A 13160-nucleotide genomic window follows, 5' to 3' on the forward strand; every position below is an offset into this window, starting at 1 on the left:
CGTAGAGGAGAATCTTACCTTTAGCTGATAACTGATACGTTCACCTGTTTCAAAGACACCGGCTGAAAGGACAAATGATTAAAAATATATATATACCAAAAGTTAGTCGTGTGCAGTGTTTCGTTGTATTTAAAAAAAAAAAAGCACATAGTGTGTAACAGGAAAAACTAGAGCATATGGGCCAAAATGAATGCTCTAGAAAATATTTGTCATTTTTGTTTATTTTTTATGCAGACCAATGTAATATATAGAATGTTTTCACAATATTTGTTGTGGTTAAAGAGGATGCTGTTCTTCAATCTGACATGACCTTTTTTTCCCCTGCAGATTTTGGTTCTTTAAGGTTCTTGGCCTGGTGCTAGTTACAGCTAGTTCCTTTTACATTCCAGATGGTAATTTTACATATGGTAAGTTCTAAATATGCTTAATGATAATAAGACTTTCAAATATGTTTTTTGGAGGCTTGTTTTATAGTATGGCTTTACTATTTTAGCTTGGTTTGCTGTGGGCTCAGCTGGAGCCTTCTTCTTCATTGTAATCCAGCTGGTCCTGCTGGTTGACTTTGCTCATTCGTGGAATGAGTCCTGGCTGGACAGAATGGAGAGTGATGGCTCAATGATCTGGTATACAGGTTAGTGATTATGAGGTAATTTAACTGTGTAAATGTTGACAAACAACAATTTCTCAAATACATAAATCATAAGTCTTGTCCTCTTACAGGTTTGGCGTTGGTCTCAATCGTGAACTACCTACTATCATTCATCGCTTGTATACTGTTCTATGTCTTCTACACTACACCTAATGATTGCGCCATCAACAAGTTCTTCATTAGCTTCAACATGTTACTTTGCATTGGGGCCTCTGTCATCTCTGTGCTGAATAAAGTACAGGTACATGCACAGTCGTGAATACATTTTTAAACCCTGCCTGATTTCAGAGCCGTTATCTAGGGATGGACAAATGAAGCTTCCTTCATGAAGCATTTGTGATGTTTTTTGTTTTTGTTTGTTGCTTTTTTTACTCATCTAAATGGCACTGTTGGTTTAAAGATGCAATGGAAATTTAATCAATTTCACTTAATTTTCCCATCACTAATCAGTAGCCCTACTTAAAATGCTCTGAAATTTTAGTGCACCAATAACTTGATTACCACTATTTTGGAAGGAGTGATTCTGTTTTACAAGTTATGTTAACTCATTTCAGAGTCTGTTAATTTAATTATATGTCGTTATACCTGATGTGTTCATGCAAGAGACCAGCTTCACATGCAAACGTTTATTTTATTTTATTTTTTGTCGGCTTTCTTAGGAGTATCAGCCTCGCTCTGGTCTTCTTCAATCCTCCATCATCACCCTGTACGCCACATTTCTAACCTGGTCTGCCATGAGCAACGAGCCAGGTAAGAATGATTGCTGGCAAGAAGTTAGGTTCCTAAATTAGGGCTGGGGTTTAGATATTCTTTTTTTATTTATCAATATAATTGACATTTATATTCATTTATAAGACTCAAAATCTCCAAACCCCTACATTAGAAGATTAGGAGACAGAGGTGGGTAGAGTAGCCAAAAATTGTACTCAAATAGAATAACGTTACTTCAAAATAATATTACTCAAGTAAAAGTAAAAATAGTCATGTAAAAAAAATCACTCAAGTATAAGTAAAAAAAAAAAGGATTTGCTGAAAATAATACTCAAGCACTGAGTAACTGCTTGAGCAAAGTCTTATTTATTTTTAAAAAACAATGTCATCAGACAGACAAAAACATACAATTATGTGCAAATGCTGGCAACTTCAAATCATAAAATAAAAATAACTTTTTGAGCTCGAACAACGGAGCAAGCAGACACATTAGCCCAAGCACACACAATCCATTCACAAATTGTGGCGTAACTCGCTCTGCCCTGCCTCCCAGTATAATCACCATCGGTGGCAGTTTTTTAAAGCAAAAGCACCAAGACGTCATCTTTCAGTTGACTCTTTCGGGTTCTCATCATGCCTGCCATTCCTCAGCCAGGGCTGCATTTCCTGCAGATAAGCAATGTGTCCGCGGAAATGCTATCCACACAGTCAGTCAAGTGGAGCGCTTACATGATAATACGGTAAATCTAATGTATGAATGGGGCGACGGATAACGACTTAGAGTAGCCCAATATAGCGGAATAAGAATAGCATTACTTCTTCCCACATCAACTCAAAAGTAAAAAAAAAAGGACTGCGTAATAAAACTACTCTTAGAAGTACTTTTTTTCCCAAAAAGTTGCTCAAGTAAATGTAACGGAGTAAATGTAACTTGTTACTACTCCCTTTTTTTTTTTTTTTTTTTTTTTTTTTATGTGTGTTTGTGCGTGTGTGCGTGTGTGCGTGCGTGTGTGTGTGCGTGCGTGCGTGCGTGCGTGCGTGCGTGCGAAAAAAAATAAAAATAAATAAGAATTCCCATACCGTTCACCTAAACCGAACACTTCAAAATCCAGCCAGAGTCGTGGGGCCGCCAGGAGACCCAAAGGGGGACCAAAGAAAAGAAAGAAAAGCGAAGCCCAGCACCGACCAGACACCACCCACCGGGCCACTAACCTTCACCAACCCCAAAGACATCCAAACTCCAACAAATCAGGGAAACCTCAAGGGCCCAAAGGAGAAACTGAGGAAAGGTAGAAAGGACAGACGAAGCAGAGTGAGATCCACAGACACCAGCCTCCACCGAATCAATGACCTGAGGGAGAAACAAGTTGTGTCTGAGTCTCGATAGATGCTGGTGTGGTGGATCTAGCATGCATGAAAATCTCCACCAAAGAGGGGAGCCGTCGACCCCCGCCAGGACAGAGCAAGCGCAACACCTCAGGGCCCCCCAGGCCGCGGCCGCGCCAAAGGACGACCCCCGGGCCCCGCAGGGGCCACCGGCCGGAGAGCAAACCCCGGAGCAGGAGCGCCCCCCACCCCAACGCGGCCCGCGCCCCCAACCCAACGCAGCAGGACGGGGCACTGCAGGCCCACCAGGCACCCCACCGGCCCACAACCCCCGCTCCCCCCGCGACCCCCCCGCCCCCCCCACCCCCGCCACCCACCCCAACCCAGCCCCAACCGCCCCCAGGTCCCCAAATCCCCAGACACCCTCCCCACCCCAGCACCCCCCCACCCCGGCACCCCCACCACCACCCCCCCACCAACCAAGCCGCCCCCGCCCCCACCCCCACCAACCGACAGCCCCCCAGCCCCCGACCCCAGACCCCGGGGACACACCGCACCCAGGCATCCGCGCCGAAGAGGGGGCCGGGCAGCGGAGCGGAGAGGGCACCCGCGCCCACCCCACCACGCGGAGGGACGGAACACCAGGGGCAGAAGGGGAGATGGGGGCACCGGAGGACGGGCGGCATCCCCGAACCCCAGGCCCAGCGGGGAGAGGCCCCGGTCGTCACCCCAATGATCTAAGTGAAAAACTAACCCTGTTACTAAGTTCGCCAGCTCGCCGACTGGCGAACTCTACCCCTAAACCGTGTGTGTGACCCCACCCAGTGTATATACATAAGTGTGTGTGTGTGGTGCATTAAAATTGGGGGCAGGTGAACCGGAGCAGAGGGAAATGATATCTTCCCCTGCTCCGATCCATCCGCCCCCCAGGCATGTCAATGAGTGTATGTGGTGCATTAAAATAAATTAATGGGGGGGGGGGGGGGGTGCACACATAAAGGTATCCTATAGTCCAAGATAGCGGAAAGTTTTTCTAAGACTTTAGTCCAGAAATACATAACCGGGGTGCATAACCATAAAGCATGAAAATAAGTGTCTGTAGTGTTTTGTAAACACTGGAGACAAATGTCGGAGTCGGAGAGGCCCATTTTCTTCATCATATATTGAGTAATGTATGTTCTATGGATTATTTTGTATTGGATAAGTTGTAAATTTGTGTGTTTTGTCATTTTAAATGCATTTTCACAAACTTGAATCCAAAAGTCAGATTCCGGAGCTATAGACAAGTCTGTCTCCCATTTTAAGATGGGTAAAGACATTTTATCCGTATATGAAAGTAACTTGTATATTTTTGAAAGTTTTTTTGTTGTTGTCGGAGAAAGCTTGGTAATATCTTTAGCTAAGCCAGGCGGTTGGAGCGTACCCTGAAGTGTTGGAATTTGTTTCTTTATCATATTTTTAACTTGCAGATAATGTAAAAAATTTCCGTTTGTTATTTTGTATTTTTGGAGCAAAGATGTATATGATATAAACATATTATCTGAGAAGAGATGGTGAAGATGTGTGATTCCTTTCTGCTCCCACACACCTAAATAAAACGTTTGGTTGTTAATTCGAAAGTCAGGGTTATGCCATAGGGGAGAAAGCCCACAGGGCTCCACTTGGGCTTTTGTAATTTCTAATGCCTTCCACCAAGCAGTCAGGGTGGCGGAGATCATTGGGTTTTTAAAACAATTATGTCGCTTAATCGATGTTGTAATAAAGAGTAAATCTAGAAGTCTGAGGTTATTACAATCCTTCTGTTCTAGTTCCAGCCAACAGTTAGTATCTCTGTTGGGTTGTGCCCATAGAACGATATATTGTAGCTGGTTAGCTATATAGTAGTACATAAAATTTGGTGCCTCTAGGCCACCTTTGGATTTACTTTTCTGAAGAGTAGATAGACTAATCTTTGCTTTTTTTTTTTTCCAGTAAAATTTTGTAACGGCTGAGTCCAACAACTGGAACCATTTAGCCGTAGGTTTAAATGGAATCATTGAGAAAAAATAGTTTATTTTAGGTAAAACTTTCATTTTAACGGTGGCTATTCGTCCTATTAAAGAAATAGGAAGATTATTCCAGCGTTCCAAGTCACTATGAATGTTATCCAGAAGTGGAGAAAAATTTAAATGAATTAAATCAGTTAATTTAGGTGAGATTTTTATGCCTAAGTATTTTAAATTACCTATAGGAAATGAGTAATGTGGGTCCTGGCTTGCAGGGTTCCATGAATTTTCTGTAATAGGTAGAAGTGTTGATTTTGTCCAGTTAATAGAATAATCTGACAACTGTGAGAATTTAGTTATTAAGTTAAATACTTCCCCTAACGAAATTGCCGGGTTTTCTAGATAAAGTAAAATATCATCGGCATATAGATTAATTTTATGTTCTGTTACCCCAGAGTGAATTCCTTGAATCCTTCTTTCCTGGCGTATGGCTATTGCAAGTGGCTCGATAAATATTGCAAATAATAAAGGGGATAGTGGGCATCCCTGTCTTGTGCCTCTCTGTAAAATAAAGCTCTTAGATATAATCCCGTTAGTAGTAACTGTAGCTTTGGGAGAATCATATAATACTGACACCCAGTGGATAAATGATTTCCCAAAGCCAAATTTATTTAAAACAGCAAAGAGGAAGGACCAGTTAACTTTGTCAAAAGCTTTTTCTGCATCCAACGATATAATAACTGCCTTCTTATCATGCCGCTGTGACATGCTAATAAGGTTAAAGAGCCTCCTAATATTATTAGTAGAGTGGCGATCTTTAATAAAGCCTGTTTGGTCGTTATGAATAATTGTCGAGATTACTGTTTCTAATCTAGATGTGAAAGCCTTAGTAATAATTTTGATATCAGTGTTAATTAGTGAAATCGGACGGTAACTTGATGGAAGGGTGGGGTCTTTTTCTGGCTTTAATAAAAGTTTAATTGCTGCTGTATTCATGTGTGGACGTATGTAACCATTAGTTTTAATTTCTGTTACTACTCTTAAGAATAGCGGAGCAAGCATTAACCAGTAGTGCTTAAAAAATATAGCCGGATAACCATCTGGGCCAGGTGCCTTGCCATTAGGCATACTATCTAGAGCACTGTACAACTCGTTTATAGTAAGTGGCGCTTCTAACATATCTTTATATTCAGTAGTTAACTGAGGCATATTTAAGCTACTACTAAAAAATGCTCATTTTGTTGCAGCCAATGTTTTTCCCTTTCAAATAAAAATAAAAAAGTGTCTTGAATTCTAGAATTCAAGTTTTTTGATATCTGATGGGCATTTATTTGCGAGTCCTTGGGAGAATTGTACATGTACTTCCACCTTGCCAATCAGCCTCACCCCTCTTCCTTTTGGGTCTTGTATGCTGGAGTGACTCAAAACACAGGTAAAAATGTTTGTGCATTCCTGTATAAGATTTGGTGCAAAATTAAATACAAGACGGATTGAAAATAATATGTGGCTACTGGTAAGCATGTCAGCATTTCAAGTGCCTCTGTTTAACTCCAAGTGAAGTTGTGTGGGCAAAAGTGAGAAAGATTTATTTTGGTCTCGTTTTTTATATCCCAAAATCCTGCCAGGGCTATGTATGACACAACGAGGAAGGGAGGACCCAGGCGCAGGGAGTAACTAAACGCGCTCTACTCAGGAGGGGAAAAAGGCACAGGAGCAAGGCAAGGCAAGACAACAAGGACTGTGGATCAAGAGCTGTGAGAACGCTTCCATGCATGTGACACTTCAGCAGTGGGAGGTGGCTGATGCAGTCTATTAGGTGGATAATTTGAGACAGGTGAAAGCAATCAGGAACCGGGATTGATCATGGCAGGAGGAAGGACAAGTGACCTCGAACGAGAGTGGTGGTTAGTTTTCAAAATAAAACTAGAAATGGTGACAGAAATTTCACGCTTACTGCAGTGTGCCATTTTCGAGAATCGGTCTACAACTGTAAGAATAGTGGTTTTACCAAGGGAGGCTGGAAGTCCGGTGCCTCGCAGTATAATCACCATAGGTGGCAGTTTTTTAAAGCAAAAGCACCAAGACGTCATCTTTCAGTTGACTCTTTCGGGTTCTCATCCTGCCTGCCATTCCTCAACCAGGGCTGAATTTCCTGCAGATAAGCAATGTGTCCGCGGAAATGCTATCCACACAGTCAGTCAAAATTTCACGCTTACTGCAGCGTGCCATTTTCGAGAATCTGTCTACAACTGTAAGAATAGTGGTTTTACCAAGGGAGGCTGGAAGTCCGGTAACAAAGTCCAGGTAAATGTCGGCCCAGGGTCTGGAAGGAATGGGGAGAGGCTGGAGGAGACCTATCCGCGGTCGGGTGGACGCCTTGTTCCGGGCACAGACTGGGCAAGCTTCCACATACCGATGCCTCTATGGCCGGCCACCAGAATCTCCGGGCAATGAAGAACAAAGTCCTGCGAACCCCAGTGGATTACCTGCGGCTGCAGCCCCTCCGGTACATAGAGATGACGTGGTGGGCAATTCTTGGGAGGGTTAGAGTTCTTGACAGCCTCCTTAACGTAGTCCTCAACTTGCCATCCTACGGCTCCCACCACACAGTTCCAAGGAAGAATGGGTTCTGCTTCAGTCTCAGCTGGCTCGGGGTCATGGATACATGACAGGACATCTGCCTTAGTGTTCTGGCGCCCCGGCCTGTTGGTCAGAGAGAACGAGAATTGGTAAAAAAAAAAAAAAGAAAGAAAGAAAAAAAAAGGGACCACCTGGCTTGTCGGGGGTTGAGTCGTTTGGCCTTGCGTAGGTTCTCAAAGTTTCGGTGATCGGTCCAAATCACGAAGGGTTGTTCTGCCCCCTCGAGCCAGTGCCTCCACTCCTCAAGTACTACTTACCACCAGGAGTTCACGGTCGCCGACGCAGTAGTTGCACTCGACCTTGAGCTGCCTGGACAGAAATGCGCAGGGATAGACCTTGCCATCCTCCTGGCAGTGTTGGGATAGGATGGCCCCGATTCCGAAGTTGGAGGCATCCACCTCCACCACAAACTGTCGTTTGGGGTCTGGAACCTTGAGTATCAGGGCCTCAGTGAATCGTTGCTTGAGAGCATTGAAAGCGGTATCAACCTCCGGGCTCCAGCGGAATCGCACTTGTGGAGAGGTCAAGGCATGTAATGGGGCAGCGATGGAGCTGAAGTTCCGGATGAAGCGATGGTAAAAATTGGCGAAACCCAGGAACCGTTGGCCTTGATTCTGGCGTGGGCCAGTCCCTATCTCTACCCTTCCTGGCGATACTACGAAACCCAAGAAGGAGATAGTGTTCATGTGGAAGATACTCTTCTCAGCCTTCATATACAGCTTGTGGTCTAGTAACCGTTGAAAGACTTGTGCCACGTGCTGCCGGTGGGTCGCCAGGTCTGGGGAGTCAAAATGTCATCCATGTATACATACACGAAGTAATCAATGAAATCCTTTTGTACGTCATTTATCATGGCCTGGAAAACTGCAGGAGCGTTGGTGAGCCCAAAAGGCATGACTAGATACTTGTATTGGCCTCGGGGAGTGTTGAAACTCGTCTCCCTCTTTAATCAGGACGAGAGGGTAGGCATTTCGGAGGGTCCAGCTTTGTGAAGACTTTGGCTTGTTGCAGTTGCTCGAATACAGATGACATCGGGCAGGGGTAGCAATTCTTGATGGTGATATCATTCAGTGGGCTGTAGTCGACACATGGTCAGAGGTAGTCGTCCTTCTTGCCTACAAAGAAGAATCCAGCCCCCGCCGGAGACGAGAACGGCCATATGGGTCCGATTTTCAAGGATACGTCAATGCAGTCGTTCAGGGCTTTGCGTTCAGGCCCCGAGACTGAGTGCAATCTACCCTTGGAAATAGTAGACCCTGGGATCAGGTCGATAGAGCAGTCATAGGTTGGATGTGGAGGAAGAGCCATGGTCTTAGTTTTGCTGAGGACGTCACGAAGGTGATGATAGCAGGAGGGGACTGTATTCAGGTCCGGATACTCGTCAGCTGTGGTGGAAGCAAGAGACACATGGTTCACTGCAGCCGAGGGTGCACGTGCCGCCGGCTGGTTCAGTCCATGATACACACAGTCCTCTCCCCAAGTCATGATGTGCCCAGAGCGCCAGTCTGTGTGGGTTGTGCAAACACAACCAAGGATGTCGTAGAACCAGGGTGTGAGACGGGGATCGAAAAACATAGAATCGAAGGCATTCTGTGTGTTGTCCTATGTGCACTTCGAGAGGCTCTGTGATATGGGAAATGTCAAATAATACCCTGCTGTTGAGTGCCCTGGCTTGGATTGGCGTGTTCAGCAGCTCAGTAGCAGCTTGTAACCGTTTCACCAGTCCCCAGTCCATGAGACTTTCGTCGGCTCCTGAGTCGATGAGGGCTGACAGATCTGTGGTGACGGCATGGAGAATAATCGTGACAGGCATGAGTTTTCGAACTTTGGCTTGTTCTGGGAAACCTACAACTCACCGGAGAGGCTCATTTGGTGGGGAAGGTGACCACTAGATGACCGGATTCAACGCAGTAGTAGAGATGGGACGTTTGACACTGAGACTTCGGAGCATGTGTCAGCCGAGTTAGACAGACTGCTCGAAACAATGTATCAAAAGCCCCGATGAAACCTCCGTGATCATGTGCTGATGACGTATGTGGCTTTATGCGCGCTAATGAGATACCGGAAATTACGTAACTGATTCAAACCTTTTGGCGCGGTGTCAGCTGTGTGTTTATAAAAATCGAATGAGTAACAGGACATCACATTGAACCATAGTACTGGTACAGTGTCAAAATATTGCAACACTTCCATGTGTACCTGATGATCATTAGACAGACACAAATGTAAGACTGAATGTACTGGTGTTATGTTGGAATATAAATCAATCAGGCGAATCACTTTGAAGATTATAGCTGCTATGACTCTAGCTGACCACCAGATGTCACCGGTACGTCTATCTTATGGGGCTTTGAAACTTCGACTCTTTTTCCAAATCAATCAGCCAAAAGCCTCAAAAGCTTCACAAGGCTTCATTGTCCCATCTCTACACAGTAGTAGCACCGGCCTTCCCGGCGGCGGCGTTGTCATTCCTCCGGTATGTTGGGCTCGGCCTAGTTGCATGGGTTTGCAAGGCAAGGCAAACAAGGACTGTGAATAAAAAGCTGTGAAAACACTTCCATGCACAGCGTGTGACACTTCAGCACTGGTAGATGACTGATGCAGTCTATTTATTAGGTGGATAATTGGAGACAGGTGGAAGCAATCAGGAACCGGGATTGAACATGGCAGGAGGAGGGGAAGTGACCTGGAGTGAGAGTGGTGGTTAGTTCTTTCAAAATAAAACCAGAAATGGATAGACCAAAATAAGAGTAACACAGGCCCGCTTACTGCGGCGTGACAATGTATACTTTTCTAAAGCCACTGTAGCTTCCATTGCAAGTCAAGTTTATTTATATAGCCCATAATCAGTCTCAAAAGGTCTTCACATGCCCACAGTTGACAAATGTTAATGACATCCCCTGATCTAACTACAAGAGGGCAAGGAAAAGCCCCTTCAGGGGAAAAATAAGAAACAGGCTGCAATGGATGCCAAATGGGCAACAATTTACACAGCATGGAATGCTAAACAGTATTAAGTAGAATAGTGCGAACGTCCATTTAACTCATTCAAACCCAAAATGGGGGGGTGTCTGGGGGTTTAGGGGCCTGGGGGCAGCGGGGGCTGGGTTGTGGTCGGTGGCGGCTGTGGGTCGGGGGGAGCGGGAGCTGTGTTGGGGTGGGGGGCACTCCTGGGTTTCCTCTCCAGTCGGTGGCCCCCGCGGAGCCCGGGGGTTGTGCCTTGGCGCTGCCACTGCCTGGGGGGTTGTGCGTGCTCTGTCCTGGCCTTGGTCGACGGCTCCCCTCTTTGGTGGAGGTTTTCATGCATGCCAGATCCACCACACCAGCATCTACTAAAATTCAAACACACTTTCACTTTTCTTTTCCTTTCCTTGATCCTTCCTCCGGTCTCCTGACAGCTAGATTCTGAAGTATTCGGTTTAGGTGAACATTATGGGATTTTTAATAGGTTTTAGATGAATTAATGAGCACACACTCACACGCACACATTTGTGCACACACAACCTCTCACATGCACATACTCACGCACATACAAAAAAAAAAGAGAAGAAAAAAAAGAGAGCAATGATGATGACATGTCGAATCGGTAAGATTACCGAATAAACAATACTGAGCTCTCTCAGTAAAAAAAAAAAGGGGAGAAAATGACAAGCAGTTGGCAGCAGAGTATAAGAGGTCAGCCAGGGCAATGTTGCAACAAGCTCTTATTTATTCCCAGTGTTTTCAACAGATTTGTGAATAATGACTTCTATATATTCTAATGCAAATTGCTGCAAAACGGAAACAGATACAAATGTACTTTTTTCCTGATGAAAGAAGAGACTCTAATCTTTCTTTTGGTTGCTTCCATGTTTTTTTTTTAGCAATTGAACACAATATTCTGTGGACCTTGCAAAATCTGTCAAAATCCAGTAAAACAGCAGGGATTGAAGGGGGTTGCTTCAGTAAAAATGGCTGGGAGTCAATGAGTTGAATAAAGAAGACACCGTCAAGGAAATGGGTCCTCATCCAAACCAGGCCCGGTTGGTCGGTGCACAAATCTCCATGGCAGCTCCAAGGTGATAGTCTTCCTCAGATCTTGTCTCCGTCAATTAGTGTAAAATCTATAAAGCAGCATCCAGTTCGTTCTCCAACCCGGGAGTAAAAAGAGCAGCGGCAGTCACCAGGCCAACATAATGCAGCCAAATACAAGCGTATAAAATTTTGTCTAGATTTTAAATTAAATTAGGTGAGATTTAAACGTTTCTACCGAGGTAGCGGCTCTAATCTCATTCCACATTCCAGAGCACTGGAGCCTGAATCGAAAACGCTCTTGAACTCGCGGGCTTCTTTTTAGCTTTGGGGATCACCACATGACCAGCGTGTTGCAAACGAAGATTTTGTGTCGGAATGTACGGTACTATTATTCTTCTCATTCCAATTTTAACATATTCCAAATATTCACGCGACGCACCCATCCATTTTTTTTATTCCAAATATTCACGCCTTACCCACAATTCCCGATTTTGTACCTTTTTTTCCCTCCATGCATTTCCTCTACCAATGCCAGAAATTCCTACTTAACATAAATGCAACATTTTTTACCATAAAATAACCACAAAAAAAAGCCCCAAATTACCACGTTTTCTTGTTTTTATACGTTTATTCCAAATATTCACGCCTTACCCACAATTCCCGATTTTGTACCTTTTTTCCCCCCATGCATTTCCTCTGGCAGATTCAACATTTCACATTTACATCATTTCAAAGTGACATTCAAAACATTTCACTCATTCAATTCACCTTGGAGATGATTTTAAACATCCAAGAAATTCCCACATACCATCAAATCAACATTTTCACCTTTAAAATACCCACAAAAAGGCCAAAAATGACCAAGTTTTCTTGTTTTTATACGTTTATTCACTGATTCAAAACAATTCTAACTTTCAACTGTTCAGCTTTAACCTACCTACCAATGCCAGAAATTCCTACTTAACATAAATGCAACATTTTTACCATAAAATAACCACAAAAAAAAGCCCCAAATTACCACGTTTTCTTGTTTCTTTACTCTTAATTTCTACATTTTGTCATGTTTGGGTTCTGTTTTCCTTGTGTCTCTCCCTTGGTCTTGTTAAGTGTAATCCTGCCCTTCCTCGTTTGAACCAATCAGTGCCCTCAGCCACTTGTGTCTTTTCCCAGGTGTGTCTTGTTGTGTCATTAGCATCTGTGTGTTTAGTCTCCTGTCTCCCCTCTGTCTGTGTTGGTTCACTGTCTTTTCCTCATGTCATGCTGCCCGTTTTTGCCTTGTTGTCACACCCATGCCATGCCATTCCATGCCATGTCCTGTCGACATAATTTCCTTACTTCGCAGTGTTCCTGTTTTTGGATATTGTTGATTTTGTTGTTTCGCCAAGTACCTTGTTTGCCTTTTTCTTGATTAAATCCCCTTTTTTAACTGCATCCTTGCCTGGCTGCTTTTGCTCCCTGCATTTGGGTCCTCCACCAAACCGCACCCTTCTGTCGGTTTGGTGTGACAACAAGGCAAAAACGGGCAGCATGACATGAGGAAAAGACAGTGAACCAACACAGACAGAGGGGAGACAGGAGACTAAATACACAGACGCTCATGACACAACAAGAAACAAGTGGCTGAGGGCACTGATTGGTTCACACGAGGAAGGGCAGGATTACACTTAACAAGACCAAGGGAGACACACAAGGAAAACAGAACCCAAACATGACACATTTCTTCACCGATTCAAATCTTTCCAACTTTAAACTGTTCAGCTTTCACAGACTGATTCTAGAAACTTCCATTTACCATAAATTCAACACTTTCGCCATTAAAATACCCACAAAAAGCC

General features: G+C 44.2%; 1 protein-coding gene across 3 annotated transcripts in view; it reads left to right on the forward strand.

Annotated features, from left to right (window-relative positions):
• serinc3 (serine incorporator 3) overlaps positions 1-13160 on the forward strand; it is a 47470-nt gene that overhangs the window by 15914 nt on the left and 18396 nt on the right. For all 3 annotated transcript variants that reach the window (XR_013294995.1, XR_013294994.1, XM_077572486.1), the window contains exons 4-7: positions 328-407; positions 494-631; positions 721-890; positions 1309-1399. Coding sequence is in view for 1 of the 3 variants with exons in the window: in XM_077572486.1 (XP_077428612.1) it covers positions 328-407; positions 494-631; positions 721-890; positions 1309-1399 (479 nt within the window). In the remaining 2 variants the exon portion in view is untranslated. The remainder of the gene's footprint in view (positions 1-327; positions 408-493; positions 632-720; positions 891-1308; positions 1400-13160) is intronic.

This window comes from Vanacampus margaritifer, chromosome 8 (genome assembly GCF_051991255.1).
Source record: "Vanacampus margaritifer isolate UIUO_Vmar chromosome 8, RoL_Vmar_1.0, whole genome shotgun sequence".
Classification (NCBI taxonomy): domain Eukaryota; kingdom Metazoa; phylum Chordata; class Actinopteri; order Syngnathiformes; family Syngnathidae; genus Vanacampus; species Vanacampus margaritifer.